Genomic DNA, 23,237 nt, shown 5'->3' on the forward strand with positions numbered 1-23,237 from the left:
GCCTGTAGGGGGCGACAGCCCACCGCGTGCCCTCTTTTCTGTGGAGAGCTCCGCGACTAAGAAGAAGAAGAAGAAGAGTTGAGTGGAAATGGCGCCCTGTGAGAGCTGGAGACTCGAGCCTCGCCTCTGACCACCCAGGCGCCGGACTCACTGTTGCCTGACCTGGACTGAGGAACTCGGCAGATGATGACGGATGACGCGCGGAGTCGGCAGAGTTGTCCAAGGGAACCGAGTGTTAGTGGATAAAGCGCCAGCGCGGACAGGTGAGTTAGCGGCTACCACAGCTAGCCGCCGCACGTTGCCTAACGGCTCCGTCCTCAAATGACAGATATGCGGTGGAGCTTGCCGAAGTCTCCCCGTGGAGCCGAGTCAAGGGCTCGCGTGCGGACGGCCGGGGCCCAGGGTGTCGTTCTGGCACACCTGACATCGGTGCACTTTTACCAGGGTCTGCGAAAGTTTGCGCTTGTTGTGATGGGCGAAAGCTCGCCTGCTTCGACTCTTCGGTTCGACTCTGGGCGAACCGGGTCCGAACCAAGTAGTTCGGGAGGTTCGTGAAGAGACACTGAGCAGGTCCCGGAGAGCCCTGGGTCCAGGCCAGGAGGGAGGACCCGCTGAGGGTGACCGCCAATGACTCCGGCCATGTGGATCGCTCTTTATTTGGCGGTCTGGTTGAGGTCATGTCACGTCTCTCTTTTGTCAGCTGAGTCCCGGGGTCTTCCTCGCCTCTGGTTGCCTGCCCTTCATCACCTCATTGGGTGTCTTCCTGTCCAACATGCTCAGTCAAAGGAGGCCCTAACCTTTCGTTCTGTGGCGTCCTTCTTGGTGAGGTGTGTGGCTCGGTTCACTCTGTGCTCGCGACCGCGGGCGTTTCTCCTCTGCAGCGCCCGGAACTCCAGGGCTTTCCATGACAGACTGTTGGGTGACAGGGAATGGAGCTCAAATCAGGCCACCGGTTCGGCACTCGGGTTATCGCGTCTTATTCAGCTGACGGTGTGTGAGGAGTGGTGACTGACGCCCGCTGAAACGCTCATCATGTATTTTGGTGTTTCTGGCGGCCCTCGCTCACATGCTGTGCACGTGATGTTGGAAACGCTGGTTGGTTCTCGTCGAGGATCCGACGCTGGTCACACCAATCCACCAAGCCGTTGGCTCACTTCGGGTCAGTTTGACTGGCTGGGTCCTGCAGACTGCGCCAGTTTGACATGGATTTGCCGTGTTTCTCGATGTAGCCGCACGGGGGCGACAATTTATCAGCCAGCGAATTGGCCAGTTCTGCCGGTCGATGTCCTGCTAATGCTACTAATCGTTGACTCTGACGTGGACTGCATGCGAGGCAGACCTGGTTGGTTTGTGAGCAGCAGCTTGTCACAGACTTGTGAACTTTACTCTGACAGCTTCCTGGCGCCTGCTCTCTTAACAACAATTGGGACGGGACAACCTCATAGTACCACGAGTCCAGTTGGAACAGAGCGGCGTGTGTGCTGGGGGATCAGTATCTAGACACTTGTTGACACTTATTGACATTGTTTGTTGTGTTGTCCATGTGGAAATGGTGACGTGTGATTTAGTGGTGGTTCTTCTCAGTGCAGGATGCAGGACCTGACAGCCAAAGTGACCAGCAGGCTGCTGTCGTTTCCTGCCGTCACCCAGGAAGCTCTGGGAGAGGACGAGATCAGTCTGGCCTCGGAGCTGCATGGACATTTCACTGTTGGTGAGTCTTTCTTCTTAAATTAAATCTGGTGCTCATGTTGAAGTCATATGTGGGTTTAAACTGTTTGTTCTCGACATGGTCATAAAGAACTCGCTCTCGCCCTCGCCCTCTCTCTGTCACCGCTGCTGCTAACATGGCCCTCACATGTCTGCAGGGCGCACTGGTCTGGCCTGGCTGGCCACTGGCCCCCAGCTGGAGGTGGTCCATGCCATGACTGGGGAGCGTCTCTCTGCGTACCGTTTCAGCTCAGCGAGCAACCAGCCCCCGACCGTGCTGGTTGCTCGAGATTTCAGCTGGCTGAAGAGGTGAGGACTTTTCAATGGCGTCGCATTTCAAGACCACAACATAGCAAGCTCTTGAACACCGGCCTCACACTTCTTATGGATGTGTGTGTCTGTAGGTCTGGACTGCTGGTGGGCCTGGAGGAGGAGAACTGCAGCGTGCTCTGCCTCTACGACCTGGGACTGTCCAGAGTGGTCAAAGCTGTGGCCATCCCAGGCCGGGTGAGTACATTGAGTCCTTCAAGGAGCTGAAGCGTGAGCAACTCCATGGTTCTTCCTGCCCAAAAGTAGCGGCGCTGACCTGTTGTTTACTCTGAGGATATTGATAAGGAATTAGAGAGGTCAGAAGGAGCAGTCTTCGTCTTCGTGGGTCTAGAGTTGACGCGTGGTCCGGATAAACTGGTGTGAGGGCGTCAGGGAAGGATGTGGGTGTTGTGTAGAACATGTGTGAGACAGTGGTGATGGAGGCCTTCAAAGTGAGAGCAGGAGTCCATCAGGCATCATACTGACAAGGTTTGGGAGGAGTCTCCACAGATCTGTACTGAGACCTGCAGTGGTGTTTGGTTCAGAGACAGTAGCTCTGACACAAAGACAAGAAGCAGAGTGAGACGAGGCAGTCGGGAAACTCTATGTTGGGCGGGGCGTGTCCCACTGATGAACAGGACGACGGCCTATTGTCGACATCCACCAAAGATGCACCAGGAAGGACCTGGGGAAAAGGAGAGGAAGATGACCATGAAGCTGGGTGAGACGAAGGAGGCCAGAGAGAGAGTGTGATGGGTGTGATCAGGGAGGAGACCGAGTTGCTGTGGCAACCCCTGATGGCAAATGCTGGCTGACCGAAGGAGAAGCTGAAACCTGCTCTCTCGACGGAAGCGTTGTTGTTTACAGCGAGCCTTTCTTCCTACATGGCTGGACTCCAGATCACGGCCATCGAGCCGCTGGTGAGCTACGGCGGCGCCAGCACTTCCACCCAACACCTCCACCAGGGCCTTCGCTGGTTCTTTGGGATCGCTGCTGTGGTGACTGACCTGGGCCACATCCTGCTGGTGGACCTGTGTCTGGATGACTTGTCGTGCAGCCAGAGTGAACTGAAGGCTGCAGGTGAGACTCTGCTGTCCTACAGTCCAAGTCTGGAACTGAACCCCATCTCCGTCCTCAGACCTGTGGGTGGCGATCCTGGGTGATGAAATCCCTAAGGTGCGGGAGCTGAGCCGTAGAACGGGCCAACATACCTGCCTACAGCTGAAGAAACCAAGCGGCGTCGGAGTCACAGCGCTGCAGTTTGTCTCCAGAACCAACCAGCTGTGTGTGGGCTTCTCAGATGGTTCCCTACAACTGTGGAATGTAAAGACTCTGAAGAGAGAGTGAGTTTTTGCATCCAGCAGCATTGTAACAACGAGCACATTTGTGATTGGGTCATGCCATGTCCATGCAGGTACCACTCTACGTTGGATGGTGGCCAGGTGCCGGTCCATGCCTTCACCTTTCAGGAGCCAGAAAATGACCCCCGGAGCTGCTGCTACCTCTGGGTGGTCCAGTCTTCTCAGGATCTGTAAGTCCACCAGACGCTGGTCTGTTGGAAGTGTTCCAGCGTGACCTAGACTTGTGTCCACAGCAAAGGAGACATGGTCAGCCTGCACCTGCTTCAGCTGGCCTTCAGTGAGCGCAAGTGTCTGTCTTCGGGGAAGATCCTGTACGAGGTTTGTCATGGACCTCGCCACATCTCATCCATCCTCCCAGTGTCTGCAGCTCGAGTCGTTCTCTCTTCCAGGGTCTGGAGTACTGTGAGGAGCGCTTCAGTCAAGATCTAGGGGGACAAGGTTTTCCTCTTGGGACGTTGACCACCGACACCCGTCTCCTCAGCTGCCAGACCATCGAGAAGTTCCGACCGCATCCGGACCGAGACGACAGCGTGAACGATGGTGAGCAGGGAATTCGCATCTCTGGGGCTTCTCCTCCAAATCCAGGAAGTACCATCTGAAGAATACATGCAGCTCAAGCAGTGGGGGGGAGTCAAATCTGATCAGAGCAGAATCCAATGATCAAAACCCGTCACCTGCATCAAAAAGACACTAACCCAGGGACCTTCTACTGCAGTTGCTTCTCCAGACACAAGTGTTTCCATCTTCGTCTGGCAAGTCAAGGTGTACGGCCAGGGGGCCCCCACCGCCTACATCGGGTTGTTTGACATCAACCGCTGGTACCACGCCCAGATGCCTGACTCGTTAAGGTGCAGAGTCGGAATCAAGTGTTTTTGGAACGCTCGATGTCAAGATGTCAACTCTTCTGTGGTCTCCGTCAGGACCGGACAGTCTCTGCAGAACTGCCCGTACTTTGCCGTCTGGACTCTGGAGCCGGTGGTGCAGATGGTTTCTCCACACGAGGTTCTGGACGTGCTGGTCCATGACCGCAGCCTGAGCCGGGGTCTGCCCCTGACCTGCCCCCCACCAGAGCAGTACTTCAACCCCACCACCTACAACTTTGGTCAGCCTGCGACGAGTGGTGGGACTTGGTGTTGAAGATAAGCACGGTCATAATCCTCTCTGCACTCTTTCAGATGCCTCTTGTTTACTGGACTCTGGAATCGTGCACCTGACCTGCTCCGGTTATCAGAAAGAGGCAGGTGGCGTTCTGACTCGTGACTCGTTCTGAGCGTGTGTATCTTGGTTTAAATGATGAGTCTTCATCCATGACCAGACTCTGAGCTTCCTGAAGAAGGCGGCGCCATGCACCAGCGATAACATCTCCAGCATCTACTCACTCTGCCTCATGTCCGGCCTGCTGTCGTCCCGACTCTCTGACTCTCACAACTCCAGCTTGTCCCAGGTACGTACACACACACACACACACACACACACACACACACACACACACACACACACACACACGTACGTTTGTTTTTCGATCCCCGTGGGCACATTGTGAGGTTTCTCATTGCCATCACCCTTTCCCCAGCCTCTCCCCCTAAACCCAACCATCCGAAACACATGGCTCACCTGAACCAGGAGTCTGGACCGAATTATAATCACCCAGTTATTTTTGAAGTCTTCACCCTCAAATTGAGCCTCCTACGGTCCTCGCAAGTACGGTGTTTTGTCAAGAATTGGTCCCCACAAAGTGGGACAAACAAGCCCGCACGCATGCGGAGGCGATTTTAGGTCCGGTAGAATCTGGCAGGGTGACATCTTCTCCATGTCACGTCTCCACTCTACGTAGCTGTGCCACACAGATGAGCACATGTCCACAGGACCCTGTAATTAATGTGATGACTCCAAACCTTCCCAATTTGGCTGCACATTGTTTTTAAAATATTGAATGGGCTGCATTTATTTGAATGTTTCCCGAATATGAGGAGGAGATCTCCTTGAGCTCAGCCCTTCCTTTTGCCATGGTCGGTGGTTGTAACAGGTCGACCGAACAAAGTCTGTGCCGACCCCTGGTGTGGATCTTAGCTCCGTAAGTGTGCTGATTCATCTGGCTGTTGTCTTCAGGAGGAGCAATTGGACGCCATCTTGTCCACAGCGGTGGAGACGAGCTCGCTGGGTCTCATCACTGGATGCATCCAGCAGTGGACTGCCGAGGGTGAGAGCCCTGCTCACTGTCCCAGGCTCTGTCTGGCTGGTCATTTTAGAATAAAGATGACACCCTTATGGTTCCAATATTCTCTGGTCTTCAGAAGAACCTGGCTCTGCTCTCAACCTTCGCTACATCCTCGACTGGGCATGGAACAAAGTTGTGCAGACCAAAGAGGAACTGGACACCATTTGTGAGAGCTCTTCCTCACTCGCACACACACATGCTCTCAGAGCTTCTTCAAAGAGCATTTCCTGCCGCTTTTCCTAATTACTGTATAGACATCTGAAACGAGAAGAAGCGGGTGGCCAACAGACAGATATGTGAATGAGGCCTTACCCTAGCGTGAAAAGCGCCGACGATTCAACAGAGCAGGTGTTTCTCTTTGGGGAGCAGAGCTTCAGCTGTTGATCCAGGAATCTTCCCCTTTAGAACCAATGTAACTCCAACTGTAGAGTGAAGGGCCGATAGCGGTGCACAGGTGGACCTGACCAGCTAAGGTCAAAGGTCATCCCCATCCTAACACTTTTCATCAAACCCTTCCCAACACCACATTGCATGAGGCAGCGTGGTCCTCCGGGGCCTCACACATGCTCAGCTGTCATCTGGCTCTCCAGGTTCCCCGCTCTTCAACTGCTCGTCCAACTTCATCGACTCGCTGACGTTGCAGCTGCTGCAGCACAGTCAGCGTCTGCTGGGCAACCTCAGCTCCATCTTCCACTGCTTGCTGACCGAGGCCCAGGAGCTCACGCAGAACGGTACGTCTGATGACGTGTGCTTCCCTTCTGGGTCAAACACAGACCTGGCGCCTTTATATCAAGGTGGTCTCAAATGTTTATATGTGTGGCCTTCCACTTCTTTCTCAACATTCCGGTTTATTGTCGGTAGAACAACGCTGCCTCGTCTGGACTACAGGAGCTTCAATAGTGTCCTCGTCTGGACAGCATTGAAACTGAACTGTCGTCACACACCTGGGAAAAGTCCCTCAAATTGTATAAAGTAGGAGAAGTCAAGTCACTAAGGCTTAGGACTGAGTCAGTTTTGTGACTTTCCTGGTGCCGCGGCCTGTCAAACGTTTCATTAGCCCTGCTGGACTGTGTTTGTAGTCTGGAGTTTGCTTGTCATCTCTCCTTCCGGCTGCTTGGCAGGTCTGCTCGGCTTGATCAATAAGAACATGGTGTCCAGTCTGATATCCAAGTACGCTCAAGTGGTCCTCTGGTTCTGTCGCGTGGGCCTGCTCCCTGAGGGACCAGGTAGAGGACTCGTCCTGGCACCTCGTGAGTAAAGTCAGTTTGGATTTTTCACCAAGTTTCCATCTCACACCGAGCAGACGACGACGGCCTCCAGTTAGCACGGCCCATCTACTCCCACAGTGCCATCAGTGTCAACTACACAGCATACCGGGATGAGCTGCGGTGGCTGACCAAGTGAGTGTCAGCTGAGCACTGTTGTGAGCTGTGACACGGAGGACGCATGGAGCACAGGTCACTGCGTGACTGTTGATTGTTGCTGCAGGGGAGGTGGGCCTTCAGACTGCTTGATGATTGACGGTCTGGTGAGCCAGGGTGGCGAGGCCTTGAGGGACCTGTGGAAGAGAGACGTAGGGGGCACCGGACTGTATCCGCCTCCCAGCCTACATGTAAGCACAAGGGTGACTCGCGCTCTCATGGCCGTCGCTGCGCGTCATTAACTCCGCTCTGGTCCCCAGGCCCTGCTGGACATCTACCTCTTGGCCAACGTTGAGGAAGAGGTCAAACATGCCATCGTATCCTTTGGAGAGAAACGCAGATGGTGGAGTGGTTGTGAAACTACTTCTTCTCAAACTAACTCTAACTCCGTATAAGTAACTATAATCTGATGCTGTTAGGGCCACGAGACGCTCAGGACACATCGTCTTGATAGAAAATATACATTTAGCGGTGATGAACGTGGAATCGCGCTGGGTGAGGCCTCTGATCCCAAATTGAATCTCTTCACTGTTGCTGTATGTTGCCGTGTGAATAGGATGATACAGGTTTCACTTTCCAACAGACCAAAAAGCCATTTGTCCCCCTGTTGAAACCCTGCACTGTCCACCCTGGAGAAATGATTTTAAAAGCTCATCAGCGTTACTCTACTGCGCATTTATACCATTGATACCGCTGCTCGTGTTGTCTGTTGATGTGGTGTGGAAAAGCTGCACCTCAGGTGTGATGCGTGTGTTGGCCTTAACCTGCTCCCTTAAGGTGATTTACCTGCTACTGGATGTCATGTATTCTTCACCGAACAAGGAAGAAGCCTCGGTGGAGTCCTTCCCCTCTGCCTTCGCCATCCCTACTGGCCTGATGAAACTGGCTCAAGGCTTCTGGCTGCTGGACCACCATGACAACCAGGTTCGCAGCGCTAACCAGTTGAGCTTTGACGCATTAATCCTGGTCTGCCGTCCATGGTGACTGCTGCTCTCGATTCCAGAGAGCCTTCCAGGTGCTCCTGCATCCTGCCGTCTCCAAGTGTCAGTTTGAGTGGCAGCACGAGCGAGTCCTGCGGGTGCTGATGTGCCGCAGGCAGCGCTCGCTGGCGCTGCGGTACCTGCAGGCAGCCAAGCCCTCCGTCTCCACCTGCGCACAGGCCAAGCTCTACCTGTCTGTGCTGCTGCACAACCGGTAAGAGGTGACTGCAGTGAAGGCCAGCTCCTCTGTTGATTTTATAGCTCTCGCTCTCGCTCTCTCTCTCTGTCAGCTGCATGATAGAGGCCTGGTCATTGCTGCGGCAGCACCGGAGCCACCTCAACATGGACGAGCTGCTGGGCGTCTTCTTCGAGAGCTGCCAAGAACTCGGCCTCATCAAGGAGCTGCTCAAACTGCCCCTGGATGTCAACGAGCAGGTGAACTGCATTGGTGGCTTGTTAGTGGTCTTGCATGTACGACCCACGAAAAGAAGCCCCAAAGAGAGGAGGCCGGTGCGACGGGATATCGATGCTATTGAGAGATTCCCTGCCTTTAGAGCTTCTCCAACACTGAATTGCTGATGTTTGATTTTAAAAAGTGGAATAGATAATGTTGTGCCTGCTTATTGAAAAAGCCCACACATCCCAGGGTTCTTCTGATGTGCAGCCATGGCCCACGCGCCCAGGCAGCATATGATTGGCCAAATGTGCTGATCACAAATGCAGTGCGATTTATTATAGATGTAGCACAGCCGAGAGCTGAATGTTCTGTGGCACTGGAATAAGTGCAGAGTGCCTCACCTGTCTCTTGCTGAATCAGGGAGTGGCGATGTTCCATGGCGAGACCTTCTTTCTCTGCAGGAATATCTGGAGAAGTTCCTGAAGACCACTCGAGGTGTGGTGAACCGGGAACTGCTGATGGTCCATTACCTGCAGCAGGCCAACTACATCCCTGCCCTGCAGCTCAACCAGACCCTCAAGACCCAGCTGCTGGTATGGGCCGCTCCTCTTTGTTGTTTCTTGTCCTGATGGCTCCAAGCCAGGGGTTGTCAGCGTGGTGCGTCAGGTGCTAGTGACTCGCCCATCATGGTGGTCAGCGAAGTGGCTCTCCTGTGCCGAGGCTGCTGCGCTCTCACAGGACTGGTGTTCGGTTGTGGAAATCAAAAGTCAAAAAGTACTTGTTAACCCTTTAGGTGCCAGAGTCATTTCAATGAACTATTCCACATTTTGTAAGCACGGTTTCACAAGGTTGTAGCTTGAGACCTGCTGGAGATGAAGGATCCTTCAGACACCCAGGTACGGTCGCAGTACGAGACACAGACCTGAAGCCTCATCAGTGAAGGGCTGCAGCGAATGACTGTTGTCTGACAATAGTCACTGACTACCTTCATGACTCGTTGTCATGTGACTTGTACCGGTGGATGAACACACCAATGTTTCACTTTTAATTCGATTATTTAGAATGTGATTTGAGTAGTCGAGTAGTGAAGACTAGAAAACTTTAAATAAACGGTGCCTGCTCTGGTGCCCGTTGGTTCACGTCTGGAGGGATGTGAGGAGCTCAGGACAGACACCACCTCTGCAGTGTAGAACTGCCGCAGCAGCTCCAGGGTACCATCATCTTTCTTAAAGAAGCGCAAGAGGTACATCTGCCAGTGGGCCTCTTTGAGAAGATGGTTTTCAATGGTGGTGTGTGTCTCCTGAAGTCCACCATTGTCTCCAGAGCCTTGAGTGTGTTCAGCCTCCTGGTGTAACAACATTGTGTTCTGTAACTTTTAACAGTTCTGCCCCAGTTTGCGCTTCAATGGGGTCAAGATCTTCAGATGATCCCATCATCACCTCAGTGGGGGAGAAACAAATGATGTTTGTGAGATGATGGGGGAGAATGGGGAGGAGTAGCTGTCACCATGCATAATATCACTGCCAACAGTTTTAAATCACTCTCCTCAAGGTTGTCAGCCTCAAGTTTCTTTTTGTCCTCTTTACCTTCAGACCGACAGAGACCCCAAGCAGAAGGAGCGCTCCATCACCAGGAACTCCATCATGCACCTGTACGGCAAAGTTTTACCGCGCGCCCAGCGCAAACTGGCCATGGAGAGAGCCAAGCCCTACCATCACCCCCACACCTCCCACAAAGAAGGTGCGTGCACTCTGGCAAGGGAACCTCGAGGCGCTCAGGTTGGCCAGTTGTCCTCCGAGCTGGCTCATGCTGTGAGCCTACGTGTGGTTTGAGTTGGTCGATATGGGCTCGGGTGTTGATCGCGAGCCGTCAGTCAAGGGACGAGGCTTCCACAATTCTGTCAAGCAAAAAAATAGAATAGAATAGAATAGAATAGAATAGCCTTTATTGTCCTTGTACAGTGTACAACGAAATTTGAGCGCTACTCCCTTGGTGCAAACAATGTACAAAAGAATATATAAAAAAAACAATCAAGCATGCACTAAAAATTAAATAAAAAGTATATACACAAGTAGCAGCAGTAAAGAGCGTAATGATAGAAAGTGGCACTTATCTAGATGTAAACTTCAGTGGTTTGTTATTGCACATAGTTTTTTTTTTTTTTTTTTATTGCACTATGAACGATGTGGTCAGTAACAATGAAAGTTGTAGGCTGTTTATCTGGTGTTGTTGTTTTTGTTCAATACTGAGATAGCTTTCGGGAAGAAGCTATCTCTGAGTCTATTTGTCCTGGTTTTGTGAGACCTGTACCGTCTGCCTGACGGTAGCAGGTCGAACAGAGAGTTACTGGGGTGGGACGAGTCCTTGATGATGTTGCCGGCTCTGCTAAGGTAGCGGGAGTTGGCGATATCCTCCAGGCTGGGCAGAGAGCAGCCAGTGATCTTCTGGGAAAACAGCTCACTGAAACATGTTTGAGGTCATTCATGTGAATTAGACATGACATGGACACGCTGGTCTGACCTGTCTCACGCCTGCTCCAGTCACTCGGCCGCAGCCCCTCTCCACCATCACCAAGCGCTCCACCAGCCAGAATGTGATGTCCAGAGCGGGCTTCATCAACAACGTCCTGAACAAGATCGAGGAGGTGTGGCTGGGCAAGGCTGGCTCCCCGGTGTCATCACCGGCTCGGAGGTGAGTCCCATCATCACACGGATTCAGTGCTCTCATAACAGCTTCCACTGTCCCCGTCAGCCCGTCAGTTGGAGCTGAGGTCTGCAGCCCCGCGACATGCCCTGCTGCACAGCCAGAGCCCTTCCTGGGAACTCCAATCCCACTCAGCTCCAAGGGGAAGTCCAGGTATGACCTTTTCACAGACGGACGGACGGACGGTCCTCTAATGCTCCGCTGGCCTCCACAGGCTTCTGGGGCTGGTGTTCCATCCCTCCCGCCAGAGTCCTGTGCCTCCCTCCTGTCCCCTCAGTCCTCTGGGTTCCAAGGCCTCCTCGAAAAGTGCCAGCAAAGCGCCTGAGTTCAGCCTGCTGCAGACGCCTCAGGTGGTTAAGGTGAGCTCTGAACTGTGGGCGTGACGGAGTGATTCCTGAATGTGAATCTGACCTGAGAGCGCTGGAGCAGCCCTGATCCTGGTGATGAATCCAAGTCATGATTCTGACCCTTGACAACTTTGCTTGCTTTGTCTGTTTCTCTCTGACTTGGTTTTTGTGAACGTCGCAGTTCTTCAACTCATCGACTTCATCATTGCTTGCATGAGCAGTTCTTTTGGCTTCCGAGGGTCGTCTTTTTCAAGTTTCATTTTCCAGCATCATGTCACGACTCCACTGTGCCCCTGGTGTGCCAGTGTCTGTTCTGCTACAATCGCTGTGCACCGACTGTCCAATCACAAACACTGACTCTGACTCCTCCCACAGAGGGCGCGAGCTCTGGCGGCTGCAGGTCCAGTCTTCTCAGGCTTCACCCCTCAATCCATCCTGCGCAGCAGCCTGCGGCCCACGCCGGTGGCCACGCCGTCTGCATCACCAGGGCGGTCCGTCACTCCACCACCACCACGGCGGCGAGATAACAGGATCACTTTTATTGAGGACTCTCCAACTCCAGAAGCAGAGAAGGTCATGCCATGGAGCAACGGGGTGAGCACACGCAGCAGCGTCTTCGTCGACTGTGGCCCATCACAGCTCGGCTGATCTCCATCTCCTGCAGGAGGCTGCCGACAGAGAGATCCACCTGCTGACCAGAGATTCCCTCAAAGCTTCATGCAAGACTTGGTCCCCACAAGCAGCTGAGGGAGAAGATGAAGATGAGGGCCAACCTCGTGTTAAGTTCCACGAGGCAGCAGATGGAGCCAAGCGTTCGCTCCTGGTGCCAGCGAGGATCAACCTCAGTCTGGATAGCAGCTTCCAGTCGGCACAGTCGGCCAACTCCACCCTGGAGTGCTATGAAGTCATGCCTTCTGGAGATCAGGAGGACAGAGGTCAAAGGGCACCACCCGAGGAGGAGGACGACGACGTGGTGGTTGTCACCAGCAAGACCAGGCTTGAGGAGCAGCAGGAGTTTTCTGGAGGAGAGGTCCCTCAGCTGACACCTGGGGAAGCTGAGAGGGAGATGAAAGAGATGGATAGTCTTGTTGAAGAAGATCCTCAACCGAAGGAAGACACAGAAGTGGACGAACCAGCAGACGGGACCAGTCCATCGGAGGCCGAAGAAGATATTCCAGGTTGGTCATCAGGTTTGTTGGAGTCAAGCAAACATCACTCACTCCATTCTCACTAGATGCTAACCAAGTCTGTGAAGGTGTGGAGAACACTGAGGGGGCCATCAGAGACTCAGAAGAAGGCCTGCTGCAGACCACAGGTAGGTTGTTTGCTGTCTGACTCCCCTCTCGAGCAGTTGGCCATCAGTCACATGGTGCTGCTGTTTCACTGCAAAGCAAGAGGCTGGTGCAGCGGCAATGAGGAGCAGCCAGTCGTTGAACGTCCCTGGTGACCCGGCCTCAGCGACTGCTGCCGGACACTGGCTGAAGTGATTTTTACAGCTGTGAGCTGGACTTTGTTTGTCTTGGCAGGGCAGAGTGGTTCTGTGCAGCAGCAGCAGCAGCAGCAGCAGCAGCTGGTCGCTGGTGAGGCCGCTCCTCCGCCCACCTCACACAGGTACGTCTCAGCTGATCAGTGACTGAACCTCTTCCATGGCTCAGGTCCATTTCTAGCCCTCGCTCCCAGCTGGACAAACAACATTTGGCCTCTCAGTGACCAATAATCAGTCGTGACTGAATCACACTTCTGTTTCACTCATTCTTAGACATGATGTTGCTGAAGCGGAGCAGCGGGAGGAAGAGCATGAGGACGAAGACGACTCTGGCAGTGAAGTGGAGATCATCGAGGAGGTCCAGGGTAACGGCAGACTGCGAACCCTTCAGTCCGCGCCCATGTTTGGTGCACAAGACCAGGAGATCTTCATCCCCACCCTGTCGGAGGAGGAGGATGCAGAGTTTTCCCTCGTCACACCTGGAGCTCAAATAAAGGTACCAGAGGACCAGGACCAGGAGACATTCTATTGGCAGGAAGTGAAATGTACACAGCACCGCCGAGTGGCCAACGTGCAAAGTGAGGACTTGAGTAAAATGTGTGAAAGTTTTAAAGATTCAAGTACATGACAAACTTCAAACATGTTTTTAAAATGGCGTTCAAAGGAGAGCAAGGTAGATGTTGAGCTCATCTTGGGTGAGTCACGGTCCAGCGTGCGTGTTGAGCAGCAGAAGTGGACACTAACCTGATGCTCGTTCACAGGTGGTCGGGGAGGAGATGGGGGGCGAGGTGCTCATGGTGAGACTGGGTGCAGAAGTTGAAGCAGTGGAAGAGGATCCAGGACCAGAGTCCTCCTACATGGAGGTGAAACCCTCCACAACCCTGCTGGTCCCCCTGGAGCTGGTGGATGGACAACCAGACTTTGACCGCCTACCGGACGTCCATCCAGCTGAGGACCACAGGTGTCTGATTGAAAACAGCTTCTCTCTCATGCTGGACATGGACGAGGACCCGGCTAAAGAGACGGAGAACCAGCTGCAGTTCCCCGAAATGACTGAGGTGGAGCTCCAGATTCAACCTGAGACATTGAGTCAGATGGAGGAGGTTGTCAAACCCACTGAGGTGATGATGGGATCATCTGAAGATCTTGACCCCATTGAAGAGCAAACTGGGGCAAATAGAGTCTCATTGACACTGGAGGAACAACAGACACCTGCACAGGTGGAACCGTTTGGTGTGGAGCACCTTTCAGCTACAGAGATGGACTCTTCATCTGACGAGTTGAAAACTCTGGAGGAGAGGCTTTCTACTGAGGAGGAACCTTCGCCTGAGAAGGAGGAACCTTCGCCTGAGAAGGAAGAACCTTCGCCTGAGAGGGAAGAACCTTCGCCTGAGAGGGAAGAACCTTCGCCTGAGAGGGAAGAACCTTCGCCTGAGAGGGAAGAACCTTCGCCTGAGAGGGAAGAACCTTCGCCTGAGAGGGAAGAACCTTCGCCTGAGAGGGAAGAACCTTCGCCTGAGAGGGAAGAACCTTTGCCTGAGAGGGAAGAACCTTTGCCTGAGAGGGAAGAACCTTTGCCTGAGAGGGAAGAACCTTTGCCTGAGAGGGAAGAACCTTTGCCTGAGAGGGAAGAACCTTTGCCTGAGAAGGAAGAACCTTCGCCTGAGAAGGAAGAACCTTTGACAGAGAGAGAAGGGAAGGAGGAACCACTGGAGCCTGAGGAGTTGAAGGACACTCTGCCCTTCCGACCTTCAAACGTGAAGAATGAGAGAAGCTGTGAGATGGTCCAACCTATCCAAGTGGAAGAAACTTTTCAGGCTACGGAGCCTGATGGATACTTGGAGGAGCAGCCGGACTCGGCCTTCGCTGCTACTGGAAAAGAAAAGGAAACCAGAACAGTGGCAGAGACACGACCACGGACAAGAGCAACCAGGAAAGCTGAGGAGGCCCCAGAGGAGATGCAAGAGGAGCAGCCAATGCCAGACACCCTCACATCCCTGAGGAAGAAGGAGGCTCCGTCTACTCCCTCACGGAGGACGACCAGAGCCAAACATGTCACATTCATCTCTCCTGTCTCGGAGGAAGGCGGGGGGCCCGACACCAAGGCGACGGGGACGGAAGCTCCACCTTCTCCCGGGCGAACACCACGAAAGACGAGGAAGAACACGGACACCAAAGTCCTGGCAAGTCCCACCCGGAGGAGCGCACGCAGAGCTGCAGCTGCCACAGAAGAGCTGCACTTGATGGAGAGTGTGGCCTCCACGCAGTCTCCCAGCAGGAGCCTGTCCAGCCAGAGCTCCTGGGAGGCTCCTGCCCAGCAGGAGGCGCCTCAGAGGACACCCACGCGGAGGTCCACCAGAAAGCTCTCTGACAGCAGCGACGCAGCACCCGAGCTCCTCAAGCTGAAGAGCAGATCCAAGGTGTGGGAGCCAGCGCTGCTGGAGGAGGACGAGGGTCCCGAACCGGAGCTGGGCCCCAGCCCGAGCAGGAGGGCCCGACCCACCAGCCACAGGGTAAGTCCAGGCTCAGTCGGAGCTATTAAACACCGGCGTGAACCTGTGTCCCCCTCCCACCTGCTCAGAGCGAGAGGAGCACCAGGGCAGGGGCCACCAGTGGAGATCTGCCCGAGGCCGACCGCGGCTCCCAGCGGCCCCTCAGAACCAAGGTGCCCGAGCAGTCCAAGGAAGACCTCCAGCTGCTGGACCCCCTGGAAGTGGACTCCGACACTGGGGTGGCCGATGCTCTGCTCAAGAGGATCCAGGACAAAGAGAAGCAGGAAGGTTAGTGGTTCTTCAGCTGGTGGTGACCAACGAGCACCAGCACAGGTGCGCAGCAGTGATCAGCGTGATCTGGTTCCAGGAGACGCTTTGTTCAGGAAGGCGGTCAGAACCAGGAGCTCGAGGTCTACGTCAGAGGATGTGAAGGAGATCCAGATCCCAGAACCAGAGGAGGACGAGTCCAGCCCGGGCGAGCGCTCCCACACCTTCTCCCCGTCACGGAAGAGAACAAGAGGTAAGATGTTCTTCAGAAGAGCTGTCCACTGACCTTCGCTCCTCACCGTCTTCTCAGCCACCAGATCCAAGTCTCCCGGACCCGTCAAGGCGGCTTCAGCTCGGGTCACTCGGAGCAGAAGCTCGGCCGTGAAAGAGGCACAGGTGAGTGATGGAGCCGCTCGGTCTGGACGGCGGGACCTCGTTTTTGACCCAGACTGACCTCCATGTTGCTCCTGCTTCCTCAGGATGATGTCACGTCAGAGGAAGACCACGTAGACCTCCCCAAAAGTCGGAGAACTGGCATGCGAACCGCCAAGTGAGTCCCCGCCAGCGGCGTGCGGTCCAGCTGGCCGTGCTGCGCTGACTCTGAACCCTGTCCCTCCTCCAGGTGCGCCGCGCTGCCACACCTGTCCTCCATAGCTGAGGCGGTTCTGATCTCCCCGCTGCCCAGTCCGGGGCCGCAGAGCGGGTCCGGGGACGGCGAGTCGCCCACGCAGGGCGTCAGCCGGCGCCACAAGCGCGTGATGGATGCGGTGGTCAGACGCCCAGCCACGCGCCGGAGGAAGCTCTAGCGCCGGCGACACGGACTGACCGCTGCTTTTAAGTTCCGCCGCCGCGCCTGCGCTCGTCTCTTATCTGTTTCTAAATAAATCACGGAAGTGAATAAATGCTGCGTGTTGAGGAGACTGGCCCCGCCTGGCGCCACGCCGGGGTTTGGCTCCGCCCACCTGGGGACTCTTTCCTCAAGTGGGAGTTTAGAATGTCTTATTTTTGATGACTGCTCTTTAATAAACATGTTGACAATTTGGAGCGTGTGACTGTGTCTAGCCGGGACAGCAGGGGGCGCATGCTCCCCAGAGAGAGGTGCAGACTGTGGTTCTGACCAGGCCTCCCGCCCCCCCCTTTCTTCTGGAACACAGGGCTCCTTAGTGATTGACAGAGCCAGAGTGTCCTGCAGGGGACTCCTGAGGTGCTCCGCTCTTGGAGGTGCTGTCCTCCACGTGTCTCCTCTTCTGCTCGCACCGTCTGTCGGCCCGCCCACGGCGCTTGCTCCTCGGTGTCAGGGCTGTTCAGACAACAGTGACTCTCCGAGTGCTGACGTCTGCTTGGCTTCTTTGACCTTTGTAGGGTCCAGCAGCGCGCGAGGTCAACCGCCGGCTAGACCTTGGCAGGAGGCGTCTCAGCGGCTCCCAGTTTTGTCCCAGAGCATGAGTGTGGGCACGTCATGGGACCAACCTGCTCCAGTCTTTCTGCAGTGGCTCCTCGAGGTGATGGTCTGCATTATTGATGGTGAAACTTGAGGCGGTGACACTGGAGAGCTGGAGTTGTCTGGCACTTCACTCTCCCCTGGCCGCCGCCGCTGTCCATTTGCTTCTGCTCACCTGCTGCTGCGTCATGAAGCCCAAAGGTTCAGACCCGAGCAGCCGAGACTGCGTTCGCGTGGCCGTCCGAGTTCGACCCTTCAACAAGGTCGGTGAAGGTTCTGCCTTCTCTCCTGTGTCTTGCGCCCAGGCAGGTGTTCTGCTGCAGTCTCTGCCGGCCCCTGCAGGTGGTGCCACAAGGAGCCGGAGGAGGGCGTGGGGGGCTGCTGTGACTGGCCTCAGGTCCGCCATCATCTCCACGGTCTCCATCGACTCAGCAGCGTTTCTTCTGACCGCAGCGAGAGCGGGACGCAGGCAGTCGCTGCATCATCTCCATGGCCAGCAACTCCATCACCATCCAGGACCCCAGAGACCCTCGGAGCCAGCGCTCCTTCAGCTTCGACTTCGCCTACTGGTCCCACAGCGGCTTCACCAGGGACCCGCGGGGCCTGTTCCGGGCCGAGGAGGAGGGCGGTCGCTATGCTGACCAGGTCAGATGTTTCCTCCCAGCTCCTGCTGCCTCACTGCTGGCTGAAGATGCCGCTCCCTCTGCAGGACTCGGTCTTCCAGGACCTGGGTGAGGGAGTCCTGCTCAACGCCCTGCAGGTGAGGAGCAGAAGCCAGCTTTCCTCTCAGCGCTGCGGCGGCTCACTGGTGTGCCCACCTTGTGTGCAGGGCTACAACGCCACCCTGCTGGCCTACGGGCAGACGGGCTCGGGGAAGAGCTACTCCATGGTGGGCTACGGCCCCAACAAAGGTCTCGTGCCCAAACTGTGCGAGCGCTTGTTCCAGACCATCCGACAGAACCAGGACAGCAGGCAGTGTCAGGTGAGCTGAGGATGTGAGGGTGAGGGAGAGGGAGAGGGAGAGGATGGTGAGGGTGAGGATGAGGATGGTGAGGAGGATGAGGATTATGAGGGTGAGGGAGAGTATGAGGATGAGGATGGTGAGGAGGATGAGGGTGAGGGTGAGGATGGTGAGGGAGAGGATGAGGATGGTGAGGGAGAGGCTGAGGATGGTGAGGGTGAGGATGGTGAGGGTGAGGATGGTGAGGGTGAGGATGGTGAGGGAGAGGCTGAGGATGGTGAGGGTGAGGATGAGGATGAGGATGGTGAGGGAGAGGGTGAGGATGGTGAGGGAGAGGATGGTGAGGGTGAGGATGAGGATGGTGAGGATGAGGGTGAGGGTGAGGATGGTGAGGGAGAGGCTGAGGATGGTGTGGGTGAGGAGGATGAGGATGGTGAGAGAGAGGCTGAGGATGGTGAGGGTGATAAGGATGAGGGTGAGCGTGAGGATGGTGAGGGTGAGGAGGATGAGGATGGTGAGGGTGAGGATGGTGAGGGAGAGGCTGAGGATGATGAGGGTGAGGATGGTGAGGGAGCGGATGAGCATGATGAGGGTGAGGAGGGTGAGGGAGAGGATGAGGATGGTGAGGGTGAGGGTGAGGATGGTGAGGGAGAGGATGAGGATGGTGAGGGTGAGGATGGTGAGGGTGAGGATGGTGAGGGAGAGGCTGAGGATGGTGAGGGTGAGGATGGTGAGGGAGAGGCTGAGGATGGTGAGGGTGAGGATGAGGATGAGGATGGTGAGGGAGAGGGTGAGGATGGTGAGGGAGAGGATGGTGAGGGTGAGGATGAGGATGGTGAGGATGAGGGTGAGGGTGAGGATGGTGAGGGAGAGGATGAGGATGGTGAGGGAGAGGCTGAGGATGGTGTGGGTGAGGAGGATGAGGATGGTGAGGGAGAGGCTGAGGATGGTGAGGGTGATAAGGATGAGGGTGAGCGTGAGGATGGTGAGGGTGAGGATGGTGAGGGAGAGGCTGAGGATGATGAGGGTGAGGATGGTGAGGGAGCGGATGAGCATGATGAGGGTGAGGATGGTGAGGGTGAGGGTGAGGAGGGTGAGGGAGAGGATGAGGATGGTGAGGGTGAGGAGGCTGAGGATGGTGAGGGTGATAAGGATGAGGGTGAGGATGGTGAGGGTGAGGATGGTGAGGGAGAGGCTGAGGATGGTGAGGGTGAGGATGAGGATGGTGAGGAGGATGAGGATTATGAGGGTGATAAGGATGAGGGTGAGGATGATGAGGGTGAGGATGGTGAGGGAGAGGATGAGGATGGTGAGGGAGAGGCTGAGGATGGTGTGGGTGAGGAGGATGAGGATGGTGAGGGAGAGGCTGAGGATGGTGAGGGTGATAAGGATGAGGGTGAGCGTGAGGATGGTGAGGGTGAGGAGGATGAGGATGGTGAGGGAGAGGCTGAGGATGATGAGGGTGAGGATGGTGAGGGAGCGGATGAGCATGATGAGGGTGAGGATGGTGAGGGTGAGGGTGAGGGTGAGGAGGGTGAGGGAGAGGATGGTGAGGGTGAGGAGGATGAGAGTGAGGAGGGGGAGGATGAGGATGGTGAGGGTGAGGATGAGGATGGTGAGGAGGATGAGGATGGTGAGGATGAGGATGGTGAGGGAGAGGGTGAGGATGGTGAGGGAGAGGATGAGGATGGTGAGGATGAGGGTGAGGGTGAGGATGAGGATGGTGAGGATGAGGGTGAGGGTGAGGATGATGAGGGTGAGGATGGTGAGGGAGAGGCTGAGGATGGTGTGGGTGAGGAGGGTGAGGATGGTGAGGATGAGGGTGAGGGGGAGGATGAGGATGGTGAGGGTGAGGATGAGGGTGAGGGTGAGGGTGAGGAGGGAGAGGATGATGAGGGTGAGGATGAGGATGGTGAGGAGGATGAGGGTGAGGATGAGGATGGTGAGGGTGAGGATGACGATGATGATGGTGAGGAGGATGAGGATGGTGAGGATGGTGAGGAGGATGAGGATGGTGAGGGTGAGGATGAGGATGGTGAGGAGGATGAGGGTGAGGATGGTGAGGATGGTGAGGGTGAGGATGAGGATGGTGAGGAGGATGAGGGTGAGGATGGTGAGGATGAGGATGGTGAGGAGGATGAGGGTGAGGATGGTGAGGATGAGGATGGTGCGGGTGAGGATGAGGATGGTGAGGGTGAGGAGGGTGAGGGAGAGGATGAGGATGGTGAGGGTGAGGATGGTGATGATGAGGATTATTACAGTAATAATATCCGTAACTAATAAATCCATGAACTACAAACAACAAGGGCTGATCCTATGACGGGAGGTTCTCCTGCCAGAGGGAAGAGGGTCAAACAGTCCATGAGCCACCTCTTCATGACCTGCACGTCTCCAGTACCCAGAGACGTGCAGGTCATGAAGAGGCTGCAGTCTGCTCTCGTCCCTGGAGGTGACGCTGCTGCACCACACGGTGACAGAGAAGTTGAGGATGGACTTGATGATGGCGGTGTAGAAGTCGTAGTTTCCTCAGCTGCTGCAAGAAGAACATTGTCTGCTGGGCCTTCTTCCTGATGAGGAACCTGACGGTGGGCTCCCCCTTGATGATGATGACGATGATGATGATGATGATGATGATGAAGGTGGCGCTGGCTGTGCCCCCAGGTCTTCTTCAGCATGTTGGAGATCTACAACGAGCAGGTACCAGCCGAAGCGGTGCCTCTGCTGTGTGCGGCGGCTGCTCACACGTCTGCCTCCAGGTGGTGGACCTGCTGTCTCCGGGTCTCCGGGCTCCAGGAGTCCTGCGGGTGCGAGAGGAGCAGAGCCGGGGCTTCTACGTGGAGGGACTGAGGACCGTGCCCTGTGACGGTGCCGCTCAGGTGCTCCGCTCTGGCTGCTCTGGCTCCTCTGGCTCCTCTTCTGAACCTCACCCGCTCCGGTGCAGGTGGAGCAGCTGATGGAGCAGGGCACCCGCACCAGAACCACCGCCGCCACTCACACCAACGCCAGCAGCAGCCGCTCGCACATGCTGATCATGCTGCAGCTCAAGCAGGTGAGGCGGCTGGGCCGGGCCCGTCCGGGCCCCGCGTGAAGGCTGGGCCTCTGCTCCCCGCAGATCTTCACCAAGGAGAACCTCACCAAGCACTCCAACATCCACCTGGTGGACCTGGCCGGCAGCGAGCGCCAGCGCTGTGCGGGCCCCGAGGCCAACGACCGGCTGAAGGAGGGCAGCGCCATCAACCTGAGCCTGACCACGCTGGGGAACGTCATCAGGTGAGCGCGCCCCCCGCTGGCCGGCCCTCGCCTGACCCCCGTCTCCTCTGCAGCGCGCTGGCCGACCTGGCCCTCGGGAAGAAGGCGGTCCACGTGCCCTACCGGGACTCGGTCCTGACCAAGCTGCTGCAGCCGGCTCTGGGGGGCAACAGCCGCACCGTCATGGTGAGTCGCAACCTTTGCGGGTCGTGGCCTCTGTGGGTCGTGACCTGGGCGAGTCGTGGCCTCTGTGAGTTGTGACCTGGACGAGATGCGGCCTCTGCGGGTCGCGACCTGGGAGAGTCGTGACCTCTGTGAGTCGTGACCTCTGTGAGCCGTGGCCTCTGTGAGTCGTGACCAGGGCGAGTCATGGCCTCTGTGAGTCGTGACCAGGGCGAGTCGCGGCCTCTGTGAGTCGTGACCAGGGCGAGTCGCGGCCTCTGTGAGTCGTGACCTGGACGAGATGCGGCCTCTGCGGGTCGCGACCTGGGAGAGTCGTGACCTCTGTGAGTCGTGACCTCTGTGAGCCGTGGCCTCTGTGAGTCGTGACCAGGGCGAGTCGTGGCCTCTGTGAGTCGTGACCAGGGCGAGTCGCGGCCTCTGTGAGTTGTGACCAGGGCGAGTCGTGGCCTCTGTGAGTCGTGACCAGGGCGAGTCGCGGCCTCTGTGAGTCGTGACCAGGGCGAGTCGCGGCCTCTGTGAGTTGTGACCTGGGTGAGTCATGACCTCTGTGAGTCGTGGCCTCTGTGAGTCGTGGCCTCTGTGAGTCGTGACCTGGGCGAGTCATGGCCTCTGTGAGTCGTGACCAGGGCGAGTCGCGGCCTCTGTGAGTCATGACCAGGGCGAGTTGTGGCCTCTGTGAGTTGTGACCTGGACGAGTCATGACCTGGGCGAGTCATGGCCTCTGTGAGTCGCGGCCTCTGAGTCGTGGCCTCTGTGAGTCGCGGCCTCTGTGAGTCGTGACCTGGGCGAGTCATGGCCTCTGTGAGTCGCGGCCTCTGAGTCGTGGCCTCTGTGAGTCGCGGCCTCTGTGAGTCGTGACCTGGGCGAGTCATGGCCTCTGCAAGTCATGATCTGGGCGAGTCATGACCTCTGTGAGTCGTGGCCTCTGTGAGTCGTGGCCTCTGTGAGTTGTGACCTGGGCGAGTCATGGCCTCTGTGAGTCGTGACCAGGGCGAGTCGCGGCCTCTATGAGTCATGACCAGGGCGAGTTGTGGCCTCTGTGAGTTGTGACCTGGACGAGTCATGACCTGGGCGAGTCATGACCTCTGTGAGTCGCGGCCTCTGTGAGTCGCGGCCTCTGTGAGTCGTGACCTGGGCGAGTCATGGCCTCTGCGAGTCGTGATCTGGGCGAGTCATGGCCTCTGTGAGTCATGGCCTCTGTGAGTCGTGACCTGGGTGAGTCATGACCTCTGTGAGTCGTGACCTCTGTGAGCCGTGGCCTCTGTGAGTCGTGACCTGGGCGAGTCATGACCTCTGTGAGTTGTGACCTCTGTGAGCCGTGGCCTCTGTGAGTCGTGACCTGGGCGAGTCATGACCTCTGTGAGTCGTGACCTGGGCGAGTCATGGCCTTTGTGAGTCGTGACCTCTGTTAGTTGTGACCTGGGCGAGTCATGACCTCTGTGAGTCGTGACCTGGGCGAGTCATGGCCTCTGTGAGTCGTGACCTGGGCGAGTCATGACCTCTGTGAGTCGTGACCTCTGTGAGTCGTGACCTCTGTGAGCCGTGGCCTCTGTGAGCCGTGGCCTTTGTGAGTCGTGACCTCTGTGAGTCGTGACCTCTGTGAGCCGTGGCCTCTGTGAGTCGTGACCTGGGCGAGTCATGGCCTCTGTGAGTCGTGACCTCTGTGAGTCATGGCCTCTGTGAGCCGTGGCCTCTGTGAGTCGTGACCTGGGTGA

At 56.3% G+C, this 23,237-nt stretch overlaps 2 protein-coding genes across 4 annotated transcripts in view; both read left to right on the forward strand.

Moving 5' to 3' along the window:
• Window positions 1-73: 73 nt before the first annotated feature.
• Window positions 74-16,702, forward strand: ahctf1 (AT hook containing transcription factor 1). 3 transcript variants are annotated; one of them, XM_053866554.1, is made up of 39 exons: window positions 74-263; window positions 1,585-1,711; window positions 1,866-2,016; window positions 2,112-2,214; window positions 2,916-3,096; window positions 3,155-3,359; window positions 3,431-3,547; window positions 3,611-3,695; window positions 3,767-3,917; window positions 4,093-4,225; window positions 4,298-4,479; window positions 4,553-4,614; window positions 4,693-4,821; window positions 5,487-5,577; window positions 5,672-5,761; window positions 6,186-6,326; window positions 6,717-6,821; window positions 6,899-6,995; window positions 7,084-7,207; window positions 7,277-7,333; window positions 7,794-7,940; window positions 8,020-8,210; window positions 8,287-8,431; window positions 8,855-8,986; window positions 9,986-10,133; window positions 10,934-11,084; window positions 11,145-11,249; window positions 11,311-11,455; window positions 11,819-12,037; window positions 12,108-12,621; window positions 12,699-12,758; window positions 12,970-13,054; window positions 13,203-13,425; window positions 13,691-15,442; window positions 15,511-15,709; window positions 15,789-15,941; window positions 15,999-16,084; window positions 16,168-16,238; window positions 16,311-16,702. In XM_053866554.1, the coding sequence occupies exons 2-39, from the start codon at window positions 1,591-1,593 to the stop codon at window positions 16,492-16,494; spliced, it is 7,035 nt and encodes a 2,344-aa protein (XP_053722529.1). In that variant the 5' UTR covers window positions 74-263; window positions 1,585-1,590; the 3' UTR covers window positions 16,495-16,702. The 3 variants fall into 3 exon arrangements, with proteins under 3 accessions (XP_053722529.1, XP_053722527.1, XP_053722528.1); XM_053866552.1 differs by having other exon boundaries at window positions 75-263; window positions 12,678-12,758; window positions 16,311-16,701; XM_053866553.1 differs by having other exon boundaries at window positions 75-263; window positions 1,590-1,711; window positions 12,678-12,758; window positions 16,311-16,701.
• A 615-nt stretch (window positions 16,703-17,317) lies between these two features.
• The window catches only part of kif28 (kinesin family member 28), a 10,699-nt gene continuing 4,779 nt past the window's right edge, over window positions 17,318-23,237 (forward strand). Inside the window, exons 1-10 of the mRNA XM_053866239.1 lie at window positions 17,318-17,392; window positions 17,435-17,512; window positions 17,583-17,774; window positions 17,839-17,889; window positions 17,959-18,111; window positions 20,752-20,787; window positions 20,847-20,966; window positions 21,032-21,139; window positions 21,203-21,360; window positions 21,414-21,525. Coding sequence (XP_053722214.1) covers window positions 17,318-17,392; window positions 17,435-17,512; window positions 17,583-17,774; window positions 17,839-17,889; window positions 17,959-18,111; window positions 20,752-20,787; window positions 20,847-20,966; window positions 21,032-21,139; window positions 21,203-21,360; window positions 21,414-21,525 — 1,083 coding nt within the window. The remainder of the gene's footprint in view (window positions 17,393-17,434; window positions 17,513-17,582; window positions 17,775-17,838; window positions 17,890-17,958; window positions 18,112-20,751; window positions 20,788-20,846; window positions 20,967-21,031; window positions 21,140-21,202; window positions 21,361-21,413; window positions 21,526-23,237) is intronic.

This window comes from Synchiropus splendidus, chromosome 5 (genome assembly GCF_027744825.2).
Source record: "Synchiropus splendidus isolate RoL2022-P1 chromosome 5, RoL_Sspl_1.0, whole genome shotgun sequence".
NCBI classification, from domain to species: domain Eukaryota; kingdom Metazoa; phylum Chordata; class Actinopteri; order Syngnathiformes; family Callionymidae; genus Synchiropus; species Synchiropus splendidus.